Genomic DNA, 26,955 nt, shown 5'->3' with positions numbered 1-26,955 from the left:
GAGAGGAAGTCCTTTGCAGATTACTTTGTGTTCACACAGCTCACAAGTGGTTGTATAATAACTGGAGAAAGTGCTGCTACCAGTAAGGCTCTCCATCAAACGTAAACACCCTAATGTGGTTTCCTGAATCAGATAAGGGGGTTTTCTAGACAGAACTTTGTAACATTTTTTTACCTTTAAGGCAGACTTTCAAGCTCAACACGCCACAACTTTTTCCTTCTTTTCTCAAATCTATCAATTCTTCATTCTTTCAGGTGCATTAGGACCCAGGACCCGGCTTCATCACTCCACTGAAAGCCTGGACTTCCTCAGAGAGAGAGCCGATCTAACTCAGACCATTTACCACTTTCCCTCATAAATCAGATGCGACGGTGTGTGTGTGTGTGGCCTGTAAGCACCTGAGAGGAAGGTCACAGTCGGGCAGGTTACCCAAGCACAACCTTGGACCCTTTGCGGTCTGACTGTGCTTCCATTCCATCCTTGACTCTGGCTGAGATGGGGGTTTAAAATATGATTAACCTTGACATTACCATCAAAGAGAAAACCATAAATATAAACCAATGCAATGAACCGGCAAATACAAATCAGCACATCGACTGAGCCCGGTCCCTCGCTCCCCTCATGAACCCTGGAACAACCAGCAGCAACACATGCACCGTCAATGTCATATACTTAGATTACTATACTATACACACACACACACACTTTTAGATAATAGGTTATTGAGCTTTGAATAAAACAAATGTAAATGATCTTTGGACAATGTATTAAAAGGGCTTGTGTGTATATGTGTGTGTGTGTGTAAGAGGTAAGATGTCCGCTCACTCATTTTGGAATAGCTGGAATATAAAACTGCGTCTTTTGTCATTTTATCTGAATTGATTTAATTTACCGACTTTTTTTTTTTTTTTTTTTTTTTTTTTTAAATAGTATTTATTCATATACATACATTTGATCTATTTTCATATTTGATTGGAGTGGATTGCCACTGAACAAAGTTTCATTGTGTTTTATTATACAATGACCAAGATTATCTTCTCTTTACTGTTATAAATACTGAATTTGTTTAAAATGTAAATTCATGTGTTGGTTATCATCTACACATCTACACAAAGCAAACACAATAACATGGAGACACGTCCCAACACGTTCTGTACACATGACACTGTACACACACACAGCATCCACCTTTGCTGGTGCTCAAGCATAAGCAGTTGCAGGCCTCGATATCACCCCCTAGTGTCCACGTTTGGACCTGCAGTGTGCAAGCGTCCACTGTAGCTTGAGTCAAACCGATGATAAGAGGGACAAAGCTGGTTTCTGAGGTCCGACTGTCTTTAAGAAGAGCTCTTATTGGGCTGATTCTTACTGTTTAAGGACTCTATCAAGCTCTTGACTCTCGCCCCGGTGGTCTCTGATCTCCTCTTCTTGCGAGCTTTCATCCGTGCCACCTGGGAGGGCAGGAGGAGAGACGCCAGCCCCCACGGTGCGGGGGAGCTCCCCTTGGTGCCGCCTATGGGCCCGTTCGTTTTGCTCTGTTGCAGCAGCCAGGAGCTCTCCTGACACAAAGTCACGAAGCGTTGCAACAGGGTGACGTTGACGTTCTTGCTGACGTTCAGCGAAGTTTCAAACGGGTTCTGGATGTAAAGTGGAGACGTTTCTGGTTTGTGTTGCTCTTTCCCCTGGACAGAAGGAAGGGGGACAATTCAATGCTCCCTGTTTTAACCATAACAAACTCAGGCTACTGTACAGGAATTAACAGGCTTCGTCTTCTCCTCGGGGTGAAATGTAGAATAAAAATCCTCCCATTAACAAACAGGCAACATCAGGATGAATACGGATCCACACAGAGTGAATATATGATTGTTTACGCCTAATTAAGCTTCTAATCGGTCTCACGGGTCAAATTGCTCGGCTCGTCCGCGTTTGCATCAATCGCCCGCGACTCAGACAGCTGTCATCCGTCTGTAAACACAACATTCATCAAACGCTGGCATCATTACCAGCCATTTCCTTGTTGGAGCTCAGCCTGGCGTCTACAGGAAAGTGATCTGTTCCTGTCCGACCGCTTCTGCTTGTCTTTTGGCTTTGATTTCTCAAATGGAATTGAAAGCCGTCCAAGTTGCCTGCGGGTTGTTCAGATAACCTAAGGACAACAGCTTCAGCTCTAACAGCGTCAGCAGAGTCCACACAGCAAAGACACTGAAGTATAGGAGAGCTTTTAAAGAGAACGCTGAGCTCTATTATGGGATGGAGGTGTGCTTTACGTACCTTTCTGATATTTATGGACATCGTGCTGAATGAAAACGTGGCGTAGAAATCAAAGAATTCACCCAGCAGTTGCTCTGACAGAATGCAAAAAGAGGAGAAATTAGTACATAGACACATTTCACAGGAACATCGACAGCTATGGAGCTGAGCTGAATAGCCTCAGCTCGTCCTCGTACTGACCGAGTGTTTCAGTGTTGCTCTGAGGCGGAATCTTGCTCCAGTCGCTGACAAACGTGCAGTCGTGCCCCTCGACGGTGCACTCGTCTCCGGGACCTTGTGAGAGGAGAGGAGAGATGCAAGATAAAGGCACTTGATGCATCTTTGACGACCATAAACAACAACACACAAACGGGCCTGCATGCAAGCAGGAGAAGAGCGAGCCGGAGGGAGAGACTGTAAATCTGTGCTGTGCTGGGGGCTGTGTGTGTGTGTGTGTGTGTGTGTGTGTGTGTGTGTGTGTGTGTGTGTGTGTGTGTGTGTGTGTGTGTGTGTGTGAACGGGTGGTAGTAAAATACAATCCTGTCACACTCACCAAGTTGGTGCATATAGTAGGCCTACCCCACTGTCTGCAGCAGTGAGTGTGTGTGTGTGTGTGTGTGTGTGTGTGTGTGTGTGTGTGTGTGTGTGTGTGTGTGTGTGTGTGTGTGTGTGTGTGTGTGTGTGTGTGTGTGTGTGTGTGTTTCTCGAAGGTTATCTACCAGATTGAGGATCCTTTTATTATTCTATATAACTGTGTTACATTCTGCACTTAAGCAGAGGCTGACAAAGAGGAGGGGTGTGTGTCTGTGTGTGTGTGTGTGTGAAAAACTGTTCACAAAACGAGCAGCCCTGCTACCTGCGAGGTCTCTGAGTTGGTCCAGTGTGGGGATGATGGGCGGGCTCCTCCTCTGCAGGAAGAACAGCACCATGATGGTGAGGGAGAAGTTGGAGATCCAGGCGCCGGGGATGCTGCTGGTGATGTTTAAGGTCCGGGCCCAGCTCCTCACTGTGAACACCAGGCAACGCACCCTGGGGTCCAGCTCTCCGTACAGATACAGCAGCTCTGTGCTCTTCATCGCCACCCTGTGGAGAACATGAGGCGGTACACGTCAGTATCTGTTTGAGCTGTTTCATAACCATGTTTGACATTTATATCCTCCTCTTTTATCAACAACAAGCCACGATGAATGACTGGACACAAGGAGAGCCAAGCCTCTGACACTGGGGCCTTTTTGTCTTGAGGGCAGCTTCATATTCTTCCTCTTCCATTTTTGGATCTTAATGAAGAGGATCTACTCACACTCGGTGAGGCAGAGAAGCACGAGAAGAATCCCTGACCTCACCAGAGCTTCTGTATCGACCCTCTGACACCGAGCCAGGAGTTCTTTTCTCACAGTATCTCTATGTGGAATGTGATTCCTTGAAGGTCATTCTGATAAGGAGCACCGACAGGCTGAGAGGGTCTGTTCCCTTCCCTTTACTCGATTCCTCTCACGACGCCTCCATTCAGGGATTTATAAGGAGAACACGGGACAGGAGGAGAACAGGTGCTTCAGGACCGTGAAGGCATTTTAAAATCTAACATCTGGGGAAACCGTCAACCCTGAGGAAGGTTTCAACAAGTACAAGTTCTGACTTTGAATTGGACTAAACACCATCAGAAAATCTAATTACATGCCATATATCTATCTATTTTATATGAATACCCTCAATAAAGACATTTCATTGCATGGAAACATAAAGAGCTGGATTGTAGCTCCATACTTGGACGGTGAAGGTCCTTGATTTACTATTTTAATAAATAACAGAAAATACAAAGCCTATAAAAACCTGCATCTACTTGATTCCAACTCTTCAGAGCCTCACATGAAAATAAGAATAACATATCGCACTGGGTGCAGAATTTCATACACACCAGAGTGTGTTTATCCTGGTTCTTATCAGGAACGTTTGGCTTTCTCCACAGTGACTGGGCTGTTTCTGTTTCTGTGCTCTCTCTCTAAAATAGGCTTTCATACGGTGGACTGTACGTAAACGAGGACATAACATAAGTGACAACATGCAAAATATAAAGTATATGACTCTGACCGTTTGCTCGTGTACGCAGAGAACAGGAAGTTATGGTGACAGAGTGTAATCAACCATGGACCTGACTTTGCATACTGACTCAGGAGGAAAGAGTAGACGGTTACAACATCTTATCCAAATCCGAGCATTTAAACAACACATGCCACGTCTGTGATTGTAGATCTGTAACATGGAACTGTATAATAAGTGTGAATTTAACTGTGAAGTCCGGAATACACACACACACACACACTTCCTTCCACAGTTCAAGTCCACTTCCTTAGAAACCCGAGTGTGGTTTTCTGTAAATGAGCAGGTGTGTGTGAGTGTGTGTGCACGTTTTGCCACCAAAAGAGAGAAAAATGTGTTCGACGTCGGAAAGGAAGAAGTGAAAGAGAAAAGATGTGATCAGAATGTGAATCAGAGGTCACGGCGTTTCCTGCTAAGCGCCGGTTTCTAGTTCGGGTGTTTTGTGACGTCAATGCGGCCAAAACAGTGTGAATGTCAAGCTACAACTCAGAGTTTCACTGAAGCAACAGGCCAGCAGAAACTGTACAGGGACTTAGATACAGATCTGTGCGTCTGTGTGTGTGTGTGTGTGTGTGTGTGTGGCGGTTACCCGTTGTTGGTGGTGAGGTCACACTGCAAACCGGAGGGCTGGTGTGTGAAGCCGACCAGGGGACATCGGGCTTTGAGGATCTTCTGCACGCCGACGCAGCCGGGCACGAACTGATCCACACACGTCCCGATGACAGACAGGATGCTCTGTGTGACCAGACGCTCCGAGCTGCTCTGTTTCATCTGGTACTCCAAGGAGAAGCCGGATTTGGGCTGCACAGGAAGACAACGGGAGAAAGCACGGTCAATACATGTTTATGAAGTGTGGTGCATGACATCATAAAGACTGGAAGAAGAGTCAATCAACAGCAAAAGATTTTTTTAGTATTTGATGCTAGAGAACAATCTGAACCATCCCAGGGTCAGACAACAAGAAACTACATTCACAATTCTCAGGAGTGGCTGAGTGTGTGAATGGCTGAGTGTGTGTGTGTGTGGCTCTGACACTGATCTGACCTGCTGAAATGTAGGTCTTCATCTCTTCACCATGCTTCCAAAGTTTGCAACTTTTGCAATTTTTGGTGTAAATGAGAGAAAGGCGCTCGTCTGTGCTTATTGACGACCCTACAGTCAGCTGTGCTCACTGACAATGGGAGTTCAATCCGCTCAATAGAGTTTAAACAGATCAATATCAGAGTACACACACTAATACTGTTCACACAGATTACATTACAAAAAGGAAGATTATTCTAGAGAAGGATTATCATATTGTAAAAACTCTAATTCAATTTCATCCAAAGAGATGGAAATATACACACACACACACACTCACCAACCAAACATACACAAGCACTCACTCACTCACTCACTCACACACACACTCACTCACTCACACACTCACACACACACTGCATCTACTCCCATGTATCCTTCATGTTAGAGAAGGATTCATTCATCCTCTCAGTCAGCAGCTTCTCTCTTCTCTTCATGTACGGAGCTGAACACAGTTACAAACAAACCTGCTGATCTAAATCCATCTGGGCCGCTTCCTTTACCACAATAAAGAGAAATACACCCTCACCTCCACATTGCGATCCCCCCTAACCCTGCCCTCTTACCGTCTTGGCGTTGTGTCCGTTGATGCCGTTCAGGTCCAGGAACATGTCCAGGTCACAGCCTAGCTTCCCAAAGCCATTCACCGAGGAACCGAAAGGCCTGATGGCACATTCAGAGAAGAAGACGTTGGCGATGTCCTTCAGCAGAGAGCAGACCAGGAAACGCAAACGCACGTTCTCCTCCGTTAACTGGCAGGCTTCGGTCAGCGCGGTCATCTGCCGGTCTATCTGAGGACACACACAGGACGCACACACACATACGGGTTGAGACAGCAGGAGACGACGTGAACTGTAAGACGTTTATAGCAAGGTCGTTGCTGATCACTCACAGTTTCCTCTCTGGAGAGTCTTTGGACGAGCTCGTTGATGGGCATGGATGTTTGTGTTTGGCTCCGCTGTCTTGACTGAGGACTTTGCAAGTCGGAGACAGAGAGACTCTTCAGGGACAGCAGCCTGGATTTAAAAGGCAGGACGGCCTCGTGAACGAAAGAGGGGACGGCGGCTTCTTCCAGTAAGGAGGCCACGCTTTCCTGGCTGGCAAACTCCACCACTGCATACGTTCCCTAAAAGAACACACACACACACACCGGGCAAAGAACGTTAAAACACACTTAGTTATGAACACACACACATTTCTATGGTCAAACTGAATCTCGATGCTTAGTTTGACTTACAAAGCTTTCGTAATAGAAGTATTTCTGGACGTCCCCGTGTCTGGACAGGTACTTGAGGAACTTCTTGTCGGTGGTTCTGCCCTGACAGCTGATGAGCACAGATCTGTCAGCTTGTTCCTGTCCCTCCTTATGGACAGTGTGTAAAGACTTGCGGCCATTCTTCGCTTCTGGAAAACAGAAACACACAAATGCACAAATGCTCTGCAGAACTCATGTGTTTATGATCACAGGAGTGAGGTTGTTCTCCTGCAGAAAACCTCTAGGCTGGACTAAAGTGAAAGCAGCCTGATCCCTAACTCCATTACTTTGTCCCGGACACACTTACCGGCTTCGTCTTTTCCGGGGGCTTGAACTTCCGCAGCGACGTCTGTTCCGATACTTTGTAAACATGTATCAAACTTGTGAGGGCACGTTAACAGGCTGCCCCGCCGTCCCCTCATGTGTAACCGGGAGATCGCAGTCATGATCCCCATGGTGGACGCCATTGGTACTCCGGAGGAAGGGGAAGAGCGCATGCGCGTCGATTTTGTCTACGGCAACTTGGAGAGGCCAAAAAAGCTTCGTTCGTCCAAAATGTTAAAAATCAAACGCAGATAACATTGTAAATGCTTTTATTTTTAATTTAACGTAATGAATAGTAGAAATGACAAAGGTCTCATGAAAGAACTGGGAGAATCCATATACATCATAAAACATTTTTGTAAACGAATATTCAACTACAAATAAATATTTGTGCTAACATAAAGAGTGGGCTCTAAATTAAGCAAATTCCAAATAACTGTGATAGACAGATATCAGACAGTCTCATACTTAGCTGTTCTGTATATCAAGCACACTATCTGCATACGTGCCCTTCATGTTTCTGTTATTAGCAACAATTACAAATGGTCTCAACGAATCTATAATCTGCAATGTCACACTAATACTGCAGTCACACTGGTTTATAGTAATAGTAATAGAAATAATTTAATTAATTTAATTAAATCAATTAAAATGAAATCAAATAAAGTGGATTTTTTTTTAAATAAAACAACATACAATACAATACAATACAATACATGAAATGAAATGAAATGAAATTATAGTATCAGAAATCATGTTACCGCGCGGCGGCATGCACCATACTATTTCGACCAGCAGATGGCGCCCACTCGCGCATTAAATGCTGCGCTGAATGAAGCACCGAACACAGAGTCAACTTGTTTCCAGGAATGGTTCAGATGGGATCAGTTCTTCAGAAATCACATGACGTCACATTATTTGCTCTTCGTATGCGTTTTTAACCAACATGCATTCGACTTCCATAAGACGAATCTTCGAGTGAAAGAAGTCGACATTTAACCTCGACCAGGCTACGTACATTTGTTTTTCATCCGTGAAACCCACAGAAAAGGAAAACGAAAGCAGCAAAGAGTGTGCGTGTAAGTGTGTGAAGTTCAGCCTACGCCGCCCACTGATCGGCATCACTTCCCCTGTTGTTGTGCTCAGTCGCCAGTTCCACTCTATTCAGTGTGTGAGTGTGTGTGACGCTGAGGACACCATGAACCGCTGAGCTACAGGTAAGAGTTGTTTGTTTATGTCTCATCTAACTTTATTAACAATAGACGAACCAGGACTTGGTGACATCTACAGTAGCATCTTCATATTCTTTTCTATTCCACCTCACAAGTAAAAAGGATCTAAACATAAAATTACGATAAAGGCAACCACGTCTTACTTATTCAGATTTGCATACTGCGGTTGGTGTAACAATGTTGATACATGTATGTGTCACACAACTACCACAAAGTAGTGTTCGTCCGGTACACTGACAAACATTAAGGGTGATTTAGTTGTAACGTGCGGTTATAGCTTTCCTGGGGGCTTCCCCTTTTACTGCGAAACTCCCTTCAGCTGTGGAAAGAAAGCAGATCTGCGTGTCCCTCCCTCCCTTTAACAACCTCTGTCAGCAGGCTGAAGCCAAGTGTAAACCCTGATTTCCTTTAAACGACCAACTGACTACACACTCCTCAGATTGTATAAAGCTCTCCTTGTTTCATTGCAGAGATACCAAGACAAAGACAAATACAAGATGGAGTATAAATACGACAATGGACTAGAACTCCTCTTGGCTCACATGGACATAGAAGACATCATCAATGCTGCAGAAACTCTCTATCAGATAGAGGAAGAGGAGGAAGAAGGTGGTTTGTCATTTGAAGAAGAAGAAGAAGCAGCTCTCTTCCATGAGGAGATGGATGAGAACGAGGAGGCAGCAGACTCAGGGGGCTCTGAGGGACCCAGGGGGGCTCAGCAGGACTCTGATGCCGGTGGAGTCGGCGGTGTGAAGTACGGAAGCGTGTCAGACCTCCTGTCCTTTGTGAACCTGCTGTCCAACATGCAGCCAGCAGCTCTGCAGCACCTGCCTGAGGAGATGGGAGTTCTGCTCAATAAGGTGAGAAACTGCTTTGAACAAGGACTTGAACCGGAATAGAGGATCGTCCACACTCCCAGCTCCTTTCCTTTGTATTTACATGTTAACTCTCTCTTCTGCAGAAGGACATGGCTGTAAAAAATGGCCGCTACCAGATCAACATGGACGTTCTTCTATTTCCATGGATTTTAACCTACAAGGATCCAGGCTCGGGTCTGGTGCCTAAGGGTTCATTCGGCAAAGTCCATTTGGCTCAGGACACCAAAACCAGAAAGAGAATGGCATGCAAACTGGTGAGTCCTGCTGAACAAAGACAGGAATTCAGAATGTGTCGATTCCCGTAAACTTTTGGGTCTTGATGCCAAATGCTTCACCTGCCAAATACGTCTGTGATAAACAACTTGCTGTAAGTGTCACGGTGACGTGTAATAGGTAATAGATTCCTGTTTGATCCACCCAAGCAGTAAAAGAGGAATGATGTCCTACAGGAATGCCTTCATTTCTGTAACAAACTTAAAAAACGGTCTTGAACTCTGGATGACATCACTTCTAGTTAGTAAACGTAAAAGGCTGATCGAACCTCAACAAGATGCATCTCTTCACCAATCAATAGACTTTGCTCATCTGTATCTTTCTTCTAGATCCCTGTGGAGCACTTTAAAGCGGCTGACGTGGAGTTCCAGGCTCGGTTTCGCCACGAGAACATAGCGGAGCTGTACGGCGCTCTGCTGTGGGACAACAGCGTCCATTTGTTCATGGAGGCCGGCGAGGGCGGCTCTGTTCTGGAGAAGCTGGACAGCTGCGGACCCATGAGGGAGTTTGAGATCATCTGGGTGACCAAACAAGTTCTGCGAGGCCTGGAGTACCTTCACTCCCACAACATCATCCACCACGACATCAAACGTACGTGCAAAGTGAAGTGACACACACTCTTTTCTCTTGACAGGACAGGAAATGAAGCAACGTCAGATCTTTAGCACCCTCCTGTTGCGTCAAATGTAAGCCACAGCCCCAGAGAATAGCTCTTGAAAGGTTTCCATCCTGGAAGCCAATGAATTTAGATCAGACGTCACCGCGTTACAAAAATAGAACAGAATGAATCTGATTAAAAGAACGATAGGCGGTGTGTTCGTACGTCGCACAACCTGGCTGCTAATGACAAAGAAGTGAAAGGCGCAGGCGGTGGGTGGAAGTCAGCATGTAGAGGGTTTGATGTGAGCTAATTCCAGTCAGTCAGTCAGTCAGTTCGTCAGTCAGTCAGTCGGCCTCCAGCAGCACTGCACAGATCAAAGCCTTCTTCTCTGCATCTGGGAATTTCAGCCTGTTTCTTCTTGCTTCCTTTTATGATGCAATGATGTCACTGTCCTTCCATTTTTCCTGCCTTCACTTCTAATATGTCCTTTTTATGGAATATTTGTCAAGCATGTTTTGGGAAAGTCCTGGCTCTTAAATTATCTGCCAAGTCCCCTCTTTAGAGTGTGTATCACGCTTCACTCACTCATTACTTTGAAGGGTTCAGTGCTCCTCGTCATCTCCATCATGCTTCTGGAAACCATTTAACAAGTCTGGAGACGGCACAGAGGCCACGGGATACGGGGTTAAGATTGGTAGCAACAGTTATTGGGGGATTGCCTCTATGCGTAGTTCAGGGTTAGCATGTGTGTGTGTGTGTGTGTGATCATGCACCCTCTCACTCTTCCCTCCTCCTCCTCCTCCCTCCACAGCCAGTAACATCGTCCTGATGTCAGACAAAGCAGTGCTGGTGGACTTTGGTTTAACGGTGCAGATGACAGAGGATGTCTACATGCCCAGAGACCTGAGAGGGACAGAGGTGAGACAACAAGTCCACTCCACCTCTCTGTTCTTCACCTGCAAGCTCATAATCCAACATTACTTCTACTCATCAGCATGTTTGTGGACATATTTGTGATTATCAGCGTTTGTTGTTGATGTATCCACCTTTTTAAGATAAGATAATGGAAGATTAAGGCTTGCGTCCTCCATTCACTCCCCTGTTTCTGTGTTGTTTACACACACACACACACATTCTCTGGAATAACTGTGGCTCGGCTGGAAAGTCCCAGATGAGAGAGGGAGCCAGCAAATAGACGTTTAGCAATGTAGGGCAGCTCAGGAATTTCCAGACTCAGCCTCAGATGGACTCTAATGTCTGTTTACTTTACAAGCTCTTAACACCAAAGCACATTATCCCAACTCTGTCTCTCTGCTTGTTCAATACACAATACAACTAGTTTGATAATAAGCACGTCTGCCTTTCCCTTCCTCTAGATGTATATGAGTCCAGAGCTGGTTCTCTGTCGGGGACACAACACCAAGACGGACATCTACAGCCTGGGTACCAGCATCATCCACATGCAGACAGGCAGTCCTCCCTGGGTGCAGAGATACCCGCGCACTGCCTACCCGTCTTACCTCTATATCGTAAGTTCTCACACACTGCATTCACGACCGGCTTTAAAGTGACGCTTGTGTCCTTTTACAGCATCATTGTGTGTGTGTGCGCTCACTCTCCAGCTCTCTAAGCCTGTAATCAGCTCCATATACGTACAGTACGACCAAAGCTACTAGTTCGGCTAGAAGTCATCTGTGGGTTTATGGATCATCTTTCTCTCTTTATGCGTCACATTTTAGCTTTGTCATCGTCTCATTTGCAACTGATAGAATGTTACAGCTTCACCTTCTAAACTAATGATTATTATCAGACAGTCTGTTGTTGCTCAGATGTTCAAAGGAGATGTTGGCAAGATTGAAAAGAATTTAATAAAGTTACTAATCGATCATACTGGAGTCTCAGGATAATATCACATGCGCCGGAACTCACGGGTTCCTGCTACAGAGTTTCCACAGCTGAGATTCTCACGAGATACAGCAGACATGATGTGACTTTCAGGCACATTTCTAAGGCCCACTGGTTCTGTCACTCACTTCCCCTTTTTAACGCGTTCCATGACATGTTTAGCGATTTTGGTTAGTTTGTGCCGTTTCTGCTTTTGAAATGGTTTTCATTTAGAGAATGACTCTTCCGCATGAAACTGCCATCAGGGGGAAGTGGGGTTGAGACTCGCTTTGACAGGGTGAGCTTTGATGCTCTTCTTTCTTGTGATACACTTCAAAGAAAAACTGGGTAAATTCTGCTGAAGGAAGTCTATGCAGTCTGTAGTTGTTGTGTAACTGCACACTGTACTGTTCTAACTTGTGTGTGTGGTTTTGTACCCATGCAGTGCTGTGGTTAACGCCAAATTCTGTCTTATCTCTCTCTGTCCAGATTCATAAGCAGGCACCCCCTCTAGAGGACATAGCGGACGACTGCAGCTTAATTATGCGTGACTTTCTGGGGCGAGCGCTGGAGAGGAACCCGGCGCTGCGGAGCTCAGCCTCGGAGCTGCTCAAGCACGTCGCCATCAATCCCCCTAGGGAGGATCAGCCGCGCTGCTGGAGCCTGGACTCGGCCCTGGAGGAGGTCAACCACCCCATGCTACGCCAGCACAGCCAGCATCACACAGACACCACACAGGGTGAGCGCTCGTGTGAAAACAAGGGGTCATACTTTTAACGAACACACACAAACACACCACCCAACATGATTGCAGTATTTAAAGTATTTGCTCCTCTGTTTCTTCAGAATCTTCCATGTACTCTGAAGACTCTGGCCACATGAGAAGAAAGGGCTCCCTGTATGTTGACCTGGGGGCCTTGGCCGGCTACTTCAAACTGGTGACGGGACCTCCTGATTGAGAGTACGGCTACTGCTTGACCACGGGCCACCAGTTAATGGACAGTTACTGAAGATGTGATATGTTAGTTTTAGTTTTGATTACACAGTCGCATAGGCAGGTGACACGGCTTGTTTACGAACTGGGAATGTTTACGAGTCAGGCTGACCGCCAATGAATGTGACGAGCTCAGTCTGGAGTGGGCCGCGACCTCATCACCACGGTGACTGTCACCAGTGCAGGGCAGGAGTGACAGTGGCAAAGACATAACAAGTATAACTATGATTCTTTTCTGTGTAAAGCACAAGTTTTATACGTAATTGTTCTTAATTCTACGTGTTTGTGAACAAAATCAGTGTTGAAGTTTAGATGCGTGTCTTTGTGGTTGACCCATATAAGACCTTTTATTATTGAAAGTATAAAAAGCATTTAAGGGTTTATGATGGGTCTGTTTCACTGTGCTATCATGTTTGATTTGATTATTCCTGTGGAATGTTAATAGCATCGTAGCGTAGTTATATAAATAACACTTCAATCAAATGCATGTGATCTCTGATTTGTGTTTGTTATTTTTGTACATCCTGAGAGATGAAGCATGCTGTGCTTTTAGGGAAAGCTTGTGTCTCTTTTGTTTCCTTTAGCTTTGAGCAGCTGCCAACAAAATAAATAAGAATATGGTTGTTTCATCTGTTCTATTGATGTAGCGTGGAAGTGCGGGTCAGATTCGCTATGTCATGCCTGGGAATTTGGTTTCTGTGAAAACTAACATTATAATGTAGCGTCTGTACTGTGATCTGTTAAAAGTTTATTAAAAAGTCAGATGTACTTCAAACTCTTGGTCTGTTGTATTTCACTGCAGTTGAAACGTTCATGAAGCTGCACGCCGCCTTTTACCATTTCTGACAGCTCATTATCATGTCAACTCAACTTCAGGTTCAAACACGCATCCAAGTGCTTCACCAGCCTAAAATACATCTCACTCTGGGTCAATCTGTCCACAGTCGAGCAGTGAGACAGGAGAGCATAAACCTCTCGAGTGTCAGCAGGTCAGCATGCTGCAGCACAGCTCGTGACACACACACATCCATCTATCCTCTTTATTTCCGGTCATACACACAAGGAAACAGGAAACAATGTTTTCACAGTTAATGTTTACAGTTAAAGATAATAAAAAAAATCACATTAAAAGAAAAGGACTTTATCACAGATAAAAGTATTCCAGTTTTTATAAAGTTCCATTTGTGCCAAAAATACACTGAATGATTTCTAAACACTGTTTCTTTCTAACACATTGTGTCTTACACCATGAGCCCAGCTGCACACATCTGACTGATGGAGACATGAACGAGTGAATGATGGACACTACAGTGATAGGCTAGTGCCCCCTTGTGGACAATTTGGATATTCCTTTAGTCAGTGAACAGATGATCAAAACAACAACAAATGAAGCACATCTTTCTGCTTTTCTTCTGGGTTTGTTAGTTTATAACAGCTTAAAACTGATAGAATATACTTATTATAATCAAATAATTTAAATCTGAATAGTAATCTGCCAGTAAAGCCAGGATTGAACCCTTCTAATTACTTTTGAGGCACTACTAGCACTGTGTTTGCCATCCAGCTGGTCCTATTGCAAGAGGATATGGATGACCACAGCAGTGTTTTTATACTTTTCCTCCTTAAATAAGATTTGGTTCAGGCGATCACCTAATAAGTACATCATTAAGCAGAATGAGGTGGGTTTGTGTTGGAAATCAATTCCATACATGTAGAGATGCTGATGTAAGAAAAATTTGGAGTGGTCGGTCTCTTAATTCTTTCCAGAGCTGTACATGCTTTCTACTTGCTTGTTACTGATTTTGGGAATTTTGGCTGTCAGTTTAAACTTGCAACACATCTTGTCACAGCTCCAAATATGATTCAATAAAACAGCAAAGGATGAACACATGGCCTAGTTGCCGCATTTTCAAGGCAGAGAGAAATGTGTTTTCACTACATTGACATAGATGGAAGCATTAGTGACACAATGGCAAATATCTTTGGCACAAACGTGACAGTAGCTGAACATGTGGGCGATTGTAGACGCCACAACAGATGATCCTCTGTGTACATATACAGTATATGTTACATACAGTGTCAGTATGTCTTGAATACTTGGCTTGTTAACCCTCTGAAGTCACAAAATAACTTGATTTATTAGTTCAACAGTAATAAACCAGCTCATATTAGGACCAATATGAAGACAAACTGAGCATCTTATTTATGGTCACATTTCAGATTCTCCTTCTGTTTGCGCGACGAAATGGAGAACATTCTCAAATGTGTTTTAATCTGTGTTTGATTAAAATGTCTTCAGACTGCAGAGGGTAACAGGCATCAGATGGTTGGGATGTTTAAGTGTTAAAAATGTTTGCAGAAGATGTTGAAAACTTAAAACAACAACAACAACGACAATGTCAAAGCAGCATCAATAATCTTTGGAAGCTTTTAAAAATAATCTAAAGAATCCTAAGGCCCAATCTGTTTTGTTTTCTACCTAATCAAAGACAATTGCATAGAAATAAGCAGACATACTTCTTAAATGAAAAAAAAATCATTTCATCTGTCTGTTAACAATCCTAACGTTAAACAGAAAACTGTTTACTGCTGTGTTTACATCTGTAAACAAACAATCACCTGCACCAGAAAACAGTATCAATTTAAGATTATCGTGTTGTTTACCATTGGTTGATCTATTCAAAGGCCTGCTGATCACTCTCACAGTGCAGTGTGCAGATAGCAGCTCCATCCGTACATTTATGTCCAATCATCTGACACCTTTGACCAATCATTCAACACCTGGATTATAATTTTGCCGCGAAATGTATAATATAATTGTGCAAACTAAAAACTAACCCAGGCCAGACTGTCGTTTTCAAGAAGTTGTATATAATTTTATCTGTATATTGTTTTTCTATTCCAGGAAGATGCAAGTTTTCCAGGAAGAGTGAAACCTGCTATTATTAATATTCTTATTTAACGATTCCTATCATACTGTCTGCTCTGTGATCAGGTTGGATTCATCCAGAGGTTTAGTTTTAGTTCCACCCCCTGTCTGATCCTATTTGTCACTCAATAAACCCATACCTTCAAGTAATGATCCTTGTACATGATGCTCCTGTTTGCTTTGACCTTCAGGGAACACTGGGGTCATTTGCTGTAGGAACATTCTTTCACATGTGTGTAAATACTTTAACAGGTTAATCACAAAATGTCCCTTTGTGATTATTTTACAAATGCCTGCTCTGTATCTGGAGAATATTCTCCATTCATTAACAGGTTCAGGTAAACTTAAAACAACACCTAAAGAACCACATGTCATAAAGACCAGCTGGCTCAGAACACTTGTCACGGCAGTTACACAATAACTGATAATACCTGATATTCGTAATCAATACTGTTATCGATGGCTGATGTCAGCGTCGTGTCCATTTGATCAGAGTCTCTGGTGATCGGTAGAGGAAGATCAGTTTGGCGTAAAGCTCCTCTTCCAACTCCAGCTCACCGGTCTCCCTCACCTGAAGGGAAAGATGTAATCAGATTACCTCACTGCAACGAATCAGATAAGCTGTTGATGATGGTGTGCGCAATGGCAAGAAGCCAGCTAGCAAAGTGACTCAGTAATAATTCCTCTGTGAGCCTGTGAAGTCCTCTGAGACATTTTATGTGAAACTGAGCTGTACAAGTAACATTCACTTTATTCAATCCAAGAAATTCAAAAATGTTAACATATTTATCTAAGCCAATATACTATCTGGATGAAAGTTACCAGGAAGATGTCTGTGCAGAGTTTGAGAATGCGGTCCACACAGGGAAGCTCCTCAAACATGATGGAGTGACTGATTCCACTGAAGAACTCCCGGACAAACTTCCCAATCACCAGGACAACCGACGCATACAGGCCCATGATGCTGTGGGCAAGAGACACAGAGGAGACAGAGAGAGAGAGAGAGAGAGAGAGAGAGACAGGTGAGTGTCTGTGTTCTCAAACTACAGCACCATTAACCTCTGCTTCTACCACAATGATAGGATGATGATGATGATTGGATGAAGGTGTGTGTGTACCCATATCCAGCAAGGAAGCCCAGACTTGGAGGACTGACTTTATCGCTAAACACAAACACTTGAAGCCCCGCCTCCCTCCTGTCATCTGTAGAGGCCTGACCCCCGATGGGGACCAGGCTGGCAACTGGTTGGTCAACAATCCACCACTCCTGGATCTCTCTGCTCTGATTGGTCGAGCGTTCCAGTGCAAGCAGAATGTCCTTGAAGCGGCCATCTGATTGGAGGAGAAAGGAGCGTTTTTACTATAACCATTTTTGTAAAGGATGATTTAAGACTGTAAGTGTGTGTGTGTGTGTGTGTGTGTGTGTGTGTGTGTGTGTGTGTGTACATGCCTCTGTAAAACTGGTCAATGGGCTTGGCGTTGGAGTCGCTGGGAGCTCGGAGGAAACATGGAAACACTTCATGTATCACCCTGAAAGAAACACAGACATGCAAATGAAACAAAAATATCTTTACATACACAATTACATGACAGCCATCTGCAACATCACCAGACTTATTGCAGATTAGACATTGAGGATTGATCCCAAAATTAAACTAGTTGGCAGACTTAACGCAGACACAAGATGACATGTAGACATTGGGTGATGTTTGTTGTCTTAATTTAAAAAAAGGATTGTTGACCATAAAGTCTAAACTTCTATAAAAACACAAATCTGATGTTGTTCTGGATGATTGTATGTTTCTATTTGCATCCAAGGCTGTAGCTTGTTGACTGAAAAAAAGTCACTCCAGAACCCTGTCACCCATGGACGTGACGCCCCGCCCCCTCTGCTTACACAGGAAGTGTTCTCGTTCCATTCAGCAATTGGATGAGCTCCAGTCGAGTGTTGTCGTCCAGGTAGGTCACATGTTTGCCTGATGCAAGCTCCGCCTTCGCACCCAGACTCAAGTTCCTATTTGTGGACAAGAAGACAAGGATGTTGAGGCTGCAGCTCATTTTGTACAGGAATTGATTATTACTGACTATTGATTAGTGAAGCAGCAGCCATGACGGTGCCGACCTCTGGATGGTCCAGGACAACGTGAGGGGGAAGTGGTCCAGGTTGAGGACCTGGCTGAGGTACTGTCTGCTGGGAGGACTGATAGTCCACAGAGAGTTACTGCTGCCCTGCAGCTCCGCCACCGTCACGTCCTCCGGCCCATACGCCTCCAGGAACTGCAGTGCACTCTGGGAAATACAGGCCACAGCCACACAGAAGAGAAAGCGATCTCAGTGTGTTAATACAAGTAAATAAACTGCTACTATTAACGTCAACACTGTGCTGTGTCTGTGTTAGTACTTACAGGTGTGTAGCTGTATGAGCTGATGAAGGTGCTGAAGTCTCCCTCAGTCAGGTCTTTGAGCTGGTTCTGCTGTGCGCTCATTGTGAAAATAGGCTGTCAACAAGAATGAGATGTTAATAATAATGACAGTGGGCCTTTATTTATGATTATCCAGTTTAATATGTTATCATGTATTTAGTTATATGATTATTTGTTAATTTCGTGTTTACAGTATGTAAATAATGTATTTTATCATCATGGTTATTTCCTACTCATTAAGATGAACTCTGTACTTTGTTAAAGACGCATTCATTCCCCCTACCGTGTTTAATTGCTGTTTAAATTAAAAAAATCTGAACACTTCCTGCAAGAACATCACAATAAAAGCCTTCTAGGAGAGCAATATGGCCCACAGAGGAATTTTATTATGAAAGATTAGCAGTTGAGTGTAGAGTTTGATTCATTTTAGGTTGAAAGGAGTGATACGCTTCCTATAGATGTTTCACAACTTAAGTCTTGTTTGGAATAAGTCATATTCTTTGGGAAACTGGTAAGCTTTTATTGTGAAACATTACTCCTAGTCTTTGCCTTAATACTACAGACAGGGGCAGTCCAGCAGTATGTTAGTGTGGGTGTACCTGGAAGCCTCCCAGTGTGATGGTCAGTGAGACATCCAGCGGTCGGTTGATGACTCCAGCCACAGACTTGATGAGCGACATGAAGAGCAGAGGAAACCAGACGATGCAGATCAGCAGCAGAACAATCAGACCTCCCATGCCATACTTCACCACACGCTTCTTCTTCTGACCCCGAGGCTGAGGGTAACGCTGCACACACACATACAAACACAAACTTATCAGAGTTAGAGCTACAAAAAACAAACTCAATGAAACTTAAAACATAAAGCACGGTTCTCATGTTTAGGCCAAACAAAATCAATCTGACATGAACAGGAAATACACTTATCAATGTGGACAACATGTCTCCTTCCTTCTGTCTCACCTTCTCTGACTCTCTCCAGCACTTTAAGACAAAGCAGTGGGCATAAACGTCTTCGATACAGATCCAGGAAGACAGAGACAGCGTGGTGTCTGTCCACACCCAGTCCATCACTGCCCGCAGCTCAGTCAGAAAGGGGACCAAGCGAAACCTGCAGGCAGACAGGACAAGGAGTCAGGTCAGCAGACAGAAATACAACAAGACAGACAGACATACATGTAAGAGTATCCTGTTAAAAATGTCTGTGTTTAAAGGAATACATTTTACAGTACGGGTGGATTTTTAGCTATACAAAATTTCCAATACCAATAACATCTCAATCTTCTACTTCTCATGAGACTGTGAGACTCTGATGCGTTCCTTAGACATTTCATACTCACCCCTGGAACAGGAAGAGGTTGAGGTAGTTGTAGCTCTTGGTAAGGAAGTTTCCGAGAACTCTAGTGGGGTAACCAGAACGAATCTGATAGGCTGACAGACCGAAGTAAACACACTTAACAAAGTACCAGAGCTGAGCAACCAGGTTCTGATTGAAGCGTCTGGAGGGTTGGAGAGAGAGAGACAGAGACAGAGACAGAATAAAGTTGGTTTAATGAAACAGAGGTGACATAATCGTGCATCGTCACAGATTTCGGTGAAATCACATTTTACAGAGGGCGCTAACACGGCCATTTGGTGACCAAGCAAAATAACATCAAAGAGGACGGGAACATGAAGATGCATTACCTCTCTGTGACAGTCGGCAGGATGAAGAACAACCAGAAGTGAATCCCAAAAACCAGAATCACTTGGAAGACCAACTTTCCCAAGACAGTCTTCCTTAAGTACAGAGCTCTGTCTATCACCATGGTACCTGCAGACAGACAGAAAGCTACGCGGTCAAACATGATGACTGACACATATTCAAACAGACAGACAGATATCCAGAAAGAAAGACGTACCAAACTGAATCAGAACCATGACCAGGAAAGCTTCAGGAACTTGGTCTTCTGACAAGGAGGAAGTAATGTCAGCAGCTGCAGAGTGTTTCTGGAAATAGAATACAACCATTTTACTGCATTTGAATAAACAGGTGAAGAATGCTTTCAGTCACTGACAACCATGACTAATTTCTCTTCAAGGAGTATTCACCACAGCGAGAAATGAGGTTCATCCTTGAGGGAAATGAGGGTGTTGACAGTTGACAACAACAAAGCACTGAAGTGAAACAAACCCAGTGCAGCAAGGCAGTACATTCAGATTTACCCCAAAGGCCCAGAACCCGAAGACGATAATGATGAAGTCAACTGTGTCTGCGAGGAACATGAGGACGTAAACGTCAGTGACGGCACTGTACTCAGGCTGGACAAGAGCTCTGAAGAACTGGCAGACTGGGCGGTAGACGGACATGCACCTACAGAGAGAGAGAGAGAGAGAGAGAGAGAGAGAGAGAGAGAGAGAGAGAGAGAGAGAGAGAGAGAGAGAGAGAGAGAGAGAGAGAGGGAGAGGGACAAAATGTTGTGGGTCCGACCAAACCAGCAGGCAACCAGAAAGCACTCCATATTCTTACACCAGCTTCTGACTTCATGATAGCTTATTAACTTCGACTAAGACCAAACACAACATTTCAAACCCAAATGATATCAGACCGGGACCTAGCTCAACGTGATCAGTTGGGTCCAGATGGGTTCTGACAGTCCAGCCGAGCTCTCCATCCTGTTAACATTAGCATTTACCTGTTAACAGAGAAGTTCTTTGCTCTGATGGAAAGTTCTCTGAGCTTCTCCAGCAGAAGATCAATCCGACTGGGCTCTTGAGCCCTGGAACACACGCTGTCTGAACACACACATACATACAAACAGTCAGTATATTGGATCTACAGTCAGTGTGTGTCTGTGTCTATGTGTGTGTACAGTGGTTTTACACCTGCAGGAGAGCGGAGGTGGGTGGAGCTGGAATGCGTCCTCTTCCTAAGTCGTCTCCTCAGGGTGGCGCTGTTAGCAGCAGGGTCAATCTGATCAATGTGGGCGGAGTCACACTGGACTTCGTGGTGACAGGGATGGTCGCCCTCCGAGGTAGCAGTCTGGTCCCACAGCCCGTGGCACTGAGGGGGAGGAGTCACAGACACATGAGGAATAATGTTCAATATTTAGTCCCAAACCTAATTTCACTTTCTTTCTTTTATAGATATAAGCATTACTTTACCTTGAGGATAGCGCGGTGGTAGAATAAAGCTAAAAGCTGCAGCAGGTCGTACAGGACGTAACCTTCTTTCTTCTCAACTCCCAGGATGTTTGGAGGATGAAAGGGTTTGGCTCGATCAACCTCCAGCTTCTGGTTGAACGGAAAAAATCCAAACTGGAAAAAATACTTGACCACTATGGTGACCTGTGAAGTGAGACAGGTGGACACACAGACAGGTTGTGCAATTACCAACTGAGAAACTTGAAATGGTTTACATCACTCTCCTGTGGCCATTAGAGGAACTACAGCAAGACACACTCCTGTGGTGGACGTGAGCGTGTGTGTACCTCAGTGTAGATGATGGCGGTCATCCAGAAAGTCTTGCTGGGTCGGGGGACAGACAGCATTGCCCACAGAAAAACCATAACAGGAAGGACTAGAGTGAGACAGCTGGCTGAGACCATGTGGTTCAACACAATGACCAGATAACAAACCGTCTCTGACCTGTGGAAGAGGAAGAGCAGAAGGAGGAGGAGTATTACCTACTGAAGAAGAAGTGCCAGAGTTATCAACAACCATAGAGAAAGTGTCTGAGTTGTCCAGTGAACGGACTGGAAGTGGCAGTTACCTAGCTGCCAGGATATTGTAGAGGGCGTAGCACAGCTTCAGCAGCTGTGGCTGGTTACTAAAGAAACCATCCGATCCCTCCATCTCCTCATCGTAGAAGGTTCTGTGAAACAGAGTGTGAACGCTCAGGAATTGTGTGGAAAATAAATTTCATATTTTGTTGTAAAATGTTTCTTAATGAACTTCCTGTGGCTCACCTGTTCCTCAGCAGTTCACTGGCTGTCAGCTCCTGCGTGCGTGAGGACAGAGGACAGGAAGTGGATGCAGTGTCTGACAGGACGTCGTTCTCCCCTGCTGCCTGAGTGAACAGTCGCTTCTTGAGCCTTGACCACCGCGATGACGGCCCTGCCTCCACAATAGTATTCCTCGGAGGGACTTCCTCTTGGTCCCACCATCTCGCCTCCTGCTCCTCCTGCTCCCCCTGCCCATCTTCCCCATGCTGAAGGTTCAGGCCTAGGGCGAGGCTGTATGACGGGGGAAGGAGGGGGGAGGAGGGAGAGATTGGGGAGGAAGCGCTGGTGAGGGTGTGAGACGGCTGTGTGTCAGGGGGAGGATGCTGGTTTGATTCATCATCGCTGTGAGAGAGAAAGACAGAGACACGAGAGAGCGACAGGCAGAGGGAGAGACAGAGAGGTGCAGACAGCATGACAGACAAACAGAGACAGGGAGGAACAAAAGGGACAGGAGAGTAGAAGAGAGGGACGGACAGGCAGAGAAAGAGAGAGAAAAGAGACAGGGAGGGATGCAGAGAGACATATAATGAGACATATTTTCTTTTTTAGAAGTGTGTCATTCAGAGGCACTTAGTGTGTCTGTTAACACAGATGATCCCCAGAGGAATTGGTATTACACACAGCTCAGTACATCCAACATGAATGACAGAGGGATCTGACATTTACAACATGGAGATGACCAACCTGTCTGCCCGTCTGATGTCCTCTTCATCTGAGGAAAATTCAACTTTTTCCATTCGGTAGAGTTTGGGCCGCAGTCTATGGATATCCTCTTGGCACTGAGGGCACATTGGCTCTGCTGAAGTGCTGTCTAATGCCACAGAAACCTGTTCTGGAGGAATGTGTCCTCTTAAAACTGAATCTGGTTCTGGTTTGGTATGTTCATTTGCTGTAGAATCTGTTACTTCTTCTGGTTTGGAATGTTCGTGTCCCGTTGGTGTCATGTCTGTTTGTTCTCCTTCTATCACACTCTCCGTCTTGGGGTCTGTCTCTGCCGTGGCGTCCCCTTGTGGCTCAGTATTCTGCGTTTCTAGTTCATCTTCTTCTATTTCCTCTCCATCTGTATCAGCAGACATGGACGCTCTCTCCTCTTCTGTCGCTCCCTCCTTCCCTCCCTCTGTCGAGCTGTGCCCCTCAGCCTCATGAGGAAGGGAGTCTAGGCCGGACTCTCGTGACGTCATCATCATTTGCTCTTGGTAGTAAACATGGATGGCCTCTCTAGAGGGCACATTACCCTGAAAGAAAAATTTGCATTTATGCCCGTTCTGTCTTTGGCTTCTTTGTTCTCCATAGAATCTCATCTCATCTTCATTATCATTGTCTCATCAGGTACATATGAGCTCATATGAAAACATCTGCATTTTAGTTTGCTTCCAAAATGTGAGAAACAATAAATAAAGCAATTTTAAACACATGCTACATAAACTAAAAACATGTACTGTGGTTGAGTGGTCAGCGTACTTGTTTAGCCTGCTGTGTTAGCATGCAGTGCTCGATGCGGAGCACAGTGGAGATGTCGACGTGTTCCTGACACAGGCTGTTGAGCCAGGAAGTTAGAGAGTCCAGCATAGCTGACAGCAGCACCCAGAAGAACCGCAATGTGCTGGAGACCCGACGCAAAACTGTGTCTGATATACAAACACACAGAAACACACCTATAAGTGTCACTCATTAGCAAATAGCATCATTACTAAGAACATCAACACAGAAAAAAGTCCCCAAAAAGTTTTGCTTGATAGAATGTGTTATTATGGTTACTAGATGGAATACAGTGGTGGTTAGTGAGGTCCTCAGTGTTTGCTACAATGTTCCTTCGGGATTCTAACTGTCTCCCTTGTTGGGGTGTTTCAGAGTTGTTGTGTTCCATGGTGGTTGAAGGATGTTCTTAGGTGGTTGTGTAGTAGCTAGCATGGTTGGGTGAGTTGCTATGGTGCTTTGAGGTAGGTAGCTGACATGGCGTTCCTGGGTGGTTGCTAAGTATCTAAAGGTAGTTTCTACAGCTACTAAACTAACAACACAACAATGTTTAATATCTACACCTACCTGGTTCCTCCTCTCTCTCCTCTCTCTCCTCCGTCTCCTCCATCTCCTCCGTCTCCTCCATTACTTCCATGGATCCAGCTGCTGATAGAGGTGCACCAGCAACATTTAAGGAGTTGATAATCTTTACTGGAAATTGAACACTGTTGCAAAACTTTGCTTTAGCAAGAACACAGGAGAAGTGCAGCTTCATTGCAAATTTCCAGGAGACATATTTGTCTCATTTGTTACTTTGAAAACAGTCAACATTTGCACAGACAGAATAAAGAAGCAGCACTCTAGCACACTAGTTCTTCTCTGCCCTCTTCTCTCGTCTCCTCACCTGCTTTCCTCTCTTCCCTCCTGCTCCTTTGTCCTGTGGTGTTCTTGCTCCATAGTTTCTTTGCTTTGTTGCGAGCTCTCATGGCCGTTCTGGAGTCAGTTATCCAGGCGTGGTAGACAAACTGACAGGCAGAGAGGCAGAGAGGCAGATCTCAATACGATGTCTAGAATCTGTTTATTCATTATAAATATGCCACATGTAACGCTGTATATTTACAGTGTCTGTGCCAATGGTTGTTTTGTTTGAACGTGTAAATCAGAACTTCCAGTGAATCCCTGGACCTCCCTGACTCACCAGGATGTGATGTTTACATGCACAAACGCACACACACACAAGCACGATGCTCACGCCACATTAAAACCTCAACATCATCTGTCACCCTGCATCATCATCATCATCATCATCACCATCTTCATTATCATGTTAAGCACCTGAAAGGCCGACTTCTCAGGACGTTCATCCTCTTCCTTCTTCTGCTCTTCCTCTTTCCTCTCCTCCTCCTCTTCCTCACTCTCTGTCTCAAACAGGTAGTAGTCGCCGCTCCTCACCACTGAAGGGCAACGGACACAGTCAGTCAGACAAAAAGAAAGAAAGTGGAGAAAGACAAACAGGCAGACAGAGGGTGAATCCTAAGCAGTCAGACTGATGGCAGGTGGAGGTCATGTGACTCACTGGCTGCATGGTTCTTCCAGGGTCTCCACCATTCTTTCTTTCGCTTGCCTTTCTTTTTTTCATGACCTAGGCAAAAAAACACAAACAAACCCATGGAGACATTACTATCAACATTTTGGGAGTGACGGCATCAATACCATGGTAACAGAAAAGCGGAGGTAGACAGACAGACCTTCAGAATGGAAGCTGTCCTCTTTCAAACTCATCATCTTCTCTTTTCCTTTGCGGAACTTCTGCTGGCGAGATTTAATTCTCTCCATCCTGAAGAACACACAGACATAGTGAGAGTGTGTACACATACAGTATATAGCGTGTGTGTATGTGCAGTGTGTGTGCATATTATCGTACTGTCTCTTCAGCAGGTCCATAGAGCTCTTCTCCACTTCCAGTCTTGCTCTGACAGCTTTTACTGTGGACGCCTCAAAGAGCTCTGCTCCCCTGCAACGCACACACACAACCAACAACTTTAAGATTAAGCAGACATCACACACAATATAAATTAATGTAGAGTACTGGGAAAAACGTAAATGCACTGTACTAGATGGTGGAATACTAAAACAATGTGCGTGCGTGCGTGTGTATACCTAGAGGCCAGCAGTTGTGTATTTCGCAGATCCAGCACTACATACAAGAAGTAGTGGCTCCGGAAAACTCTCCGTTGCAGCAGCAGGAAGCAAAAACAGACGCCGTCCCAGATGATTCCCGCCTCGTCACTTGGCAACTCGCACTGTTTACTGCTTTGCTGCTCCGCTGCAGTCAACAACACAGTGTAAACAACTGGAAAATATAAACAAGTTCAACCAAAGGTAAACTGTGAAGAAAACGGAACCAACAATAGTTTACATACGCTTGGTGTATCCTTTAATAGTGCAGGCCAGGCTGAAGAGCTGGATCAACCAACAGTGATTCAATACCAAAGACTTAATGAAACCACAGGCCAGGATCTGAACAGAAACACAGAGAGAGAGAGGGAGAGAGAGACAGTCAGATATTCAGACAGACAGACAGGTCAGTTAGATGATCAAATGAGTAAACACCATATTGTTTGCATGTGTGTCATACCGAGAGAATATTCTTCATTGTGATGACAAAAACATTGTAGCCAATCAGACAGTCCCAGTAAAGCAGGATGGATTTGACTGGCTTCAGAAGCAAGTCTCCGCCCACCAACAGGAAGTAGAAGCACGCGACCAGGTAACCCATACAGAAGATACTGATCCTACAACACATCACCATCACCATCATCATATCTTCCTGCCATTTTGCTATTCTCTATAGTTACACGTTCTAGAGACAAGCAATGATTCAGTACTACAGAAACCATTTCTGTGTTCTGCACCATCTATTCTTTACTCACCTGGTTGTTCCAGTGATGAAGATGATAGTGAGGACGAACCAGAACATGTAACAGAAGATGATGACCTTCAACATGTCAAGGTAGGACCTGGACACACAGCAGTAAAGTGAAACATCAGAGGGACGAGCAGTAAGGTAGACAGTTTTCATATTAAAGATCCTCTCAAGATTGTGGAGCTGCTGCTGTCAAAGTGTCCTGCTCATGAGGGCCCACAAATGAAACAGCACAGAGCTCTGCTGGCTGCCATGCAGGGTCAGAAGCACATCAGCAGAGTGACAGAGACAAATACTGGCACAGACTGTAGATTATCTGTAACAACATATTTGTTTGATGTAAAAAAAACAGAAGAAGGGTGCTGTTC

At 44.7% G+C, this 26,955-nt stretch overlaps 3 protein-coding genes across 3 annotated transcripts in view; 1 reads left to right on the top strand and 2 right to left on the bottom strand.

Moving 5' to 3' along the window:
- Positions 1 to 925: 925 nt before the first annotated feature.
- Positions 926 to 7,196, bottom strand: mtpap (mitochondrial poly(A) polymerase). The gene is made up of 9 exons (XM_076158392.1): positions 6,990 to 7,196; positions 6,665 to 6,831; positions 6,320 to 6,553; positions 5,994 to 6,218; positions 4,937 to 5,148; positions 3,107 to 3,333; positions 2,452 to 2,544; positions 2,272 to 2,345; positions 926 to 1,682 (listed from the first exon to the last, which is right to left on the bottom strand). Exons 1-9 carry the CDS (start codon positions 7,177 to 7,179, stop codon positions 1,338 to 1,340), a joined length of 1,767 nt encoding a protein of 588 aa, XP_076014507.1. The 5' UTR covers positions 7,180 to 7,196; the 3' UTR covers positions 926 to 1,337.
- A 771-nt stretch (positions 7,197 to 7,967) lies between these two features.
- Positions 7,968 to 13,643, top strand: map3k8 (mitogen-activated protein kinase kinase kinase 8). Its single transcript, XM_076158256.1, has 8 exons — positions 7,968 to 8,223; positions 8,709 to 9,098; positions 9,200 to 9,370; positions 9,719 to 9,980; positions 10,802 to 10,908; positions 11,367 to 11,519; positions 12,364 to 12,613; positions 12,721 to 13,643. The coding sequence occupies exons 2-8, from the start codon at positions 8,736 to 8,738 to the stop codon at positions 12,831 to 12,833; spliced, it is 1,419 nt and encodes a 472-aa protein (XP_076014371.1). The 5' UTR covers positions 7,968 to 8,223; positions 8,709 to 8,735; the 3' UTR covers positions 12,834 to 13,643.
- A 269-nt stretch (positions 13,644 to 13,912) lies between these two features.
- Positions 13,913 to 26,955, bottom strand: part of LOC143006959 (piezo-type mechanosensitive ion channel component 2-like) — a 28,700-nt gene continuing 15,657 nt past the window's right edge. Inside the window, exons 26-56 of the mRNA XM_076158339.1 lie at positions 26,595 to 26,681; positions 26,300 to 26,456; positions 26,085 to 26,181; positions 25,822 to 25,987; positions 25,586 to 25,675; positions 25,410 to 25,498; positions 25,238 to 25,303; positions 24,997 to 25,115; positions 24,566 to 24,686; positions 24,247 to 24,327; positions 23,665 to 23,831; positions 22,888 to 23,438; positions 22,168 to 22,545; positions 21,972 to 22,073; positions 21,691 to 21,847; positions 21,365 to 21,547; positions 21,086 to 21,263; positions 20,896 to 20,995; positions 20,426 to 20,573; positions 20,122 to 20,209; positions 19,907 to 20,033; positions 19,561 to 19,719; positions 19,184 to 19,331; positions 18,820 to 19,008; positions 18,203 to 18,295; positions 17,920 to 18,086; positions 17,695 to 17,811; positions 17,248 to 17,327; positions 16,916 to 17,129; positions 16,620 to 16,761; positions 13,913 to 16,368 (exon numbers count right to left, since the gene is read on the bottom strand). Of these exons, the coding sequence (XP_076014454.1) occupies positions 16,267 to 16,368; positions 16,620 to 16,761; positions 16,916 to 17,129; positions 17,248 to 17,327; positions 17,695 to 17,811; positions 17,920 to 18,086; positions 18,203 to 18,295; positions 18,820 to 19,008; positions 19,184 to 19,331; positions 19,561 to 19,719; positions 19,907 to 20,033; positions 20,122 to 20,209; positions 20,426 to 20,573; positions 20,896 to 20,995; positions 21,086 to 21,263; positions 21,365 to 21,547; positions 21,691 to 21,847; positions 21,972 to 22,073; positions 22,168 to 22,545; positions 22,888 to 23,438; positions 23,665 to 23,831; positions 24,247 to 24,327; positions 24,566 to 24,686; positions 24,997 to 25,115; positions 25,238 to 25,303; positions 25,410 to 25,498; positions 25,586 to 25,675; positions 25,822 to 25,987; positions 26,085 to 26,181; positions 26,300 to 26,456; positions 26,595 to 26,681 (4,663 nt within the window). The 3' untranslated portion in view covers positions 13,913 to 16,266. The remainder of the gene's footprint in view (positions 16,369 to 16,619; positions 16,762 to 16,915; positions 17,130 to 17,247; positions 17,328 to 17,694; positions 17,812 to 17,919; positions 18,087 to 18,202; positions 18,296 to 18,819; positions 19,009 to 19,183; positions 19,332 to 19,560; positions 19,720 to 19,906; positions 20,034 to 20,121; positions 20,210 to 20,425; positions 20,574 to 20,895; positions 20,996 to 21,085; positions 21,264 to 21,364; positions 21,548 to 21,690; positions 21,848 to 21,971; positions 22,074 to 22,167; positions 22,546 to 22,887; positions 23,439 to 23,664; positions 23,832 to 24,246; positions 24,328 to 24,565; positions 24,687 to 24,996; positions 25,116 to 25,237; positions 25,304 to 25,409; positions 25,499 to 25,585; positions 25,676 to 25,821; positions 25,988 to 26,084; positions 26,182 to 26,299; positions 26,457 to 26,594; positions 26,682 to 26,955) is intronic.

Source organism: Genypterus blacodes, unplaced genomic scaffold (assembly GCF_046128005.1).
Source record: "Genypterus blacodes isolate CSIRO-AG114 ecotype Tasmania unplaced genomic scaffold, CSIRO-AGI_Gbla_v1 ptg000076l_1, whole genome shotgun sequence".
NCBI classification, from domain to species: domain Eukaryota; kingdom Metazoa; phylum Chordata; class Actinopteri; order Ophidiiformes; family Ophidiidae; genus Genypterus; species Genypterus blacodes.
The sequence above is the reverse complement of the archived record's forward strand: the minus strand, read 5'-3'. Positions and strand labels throughout refer to the sequence as shown.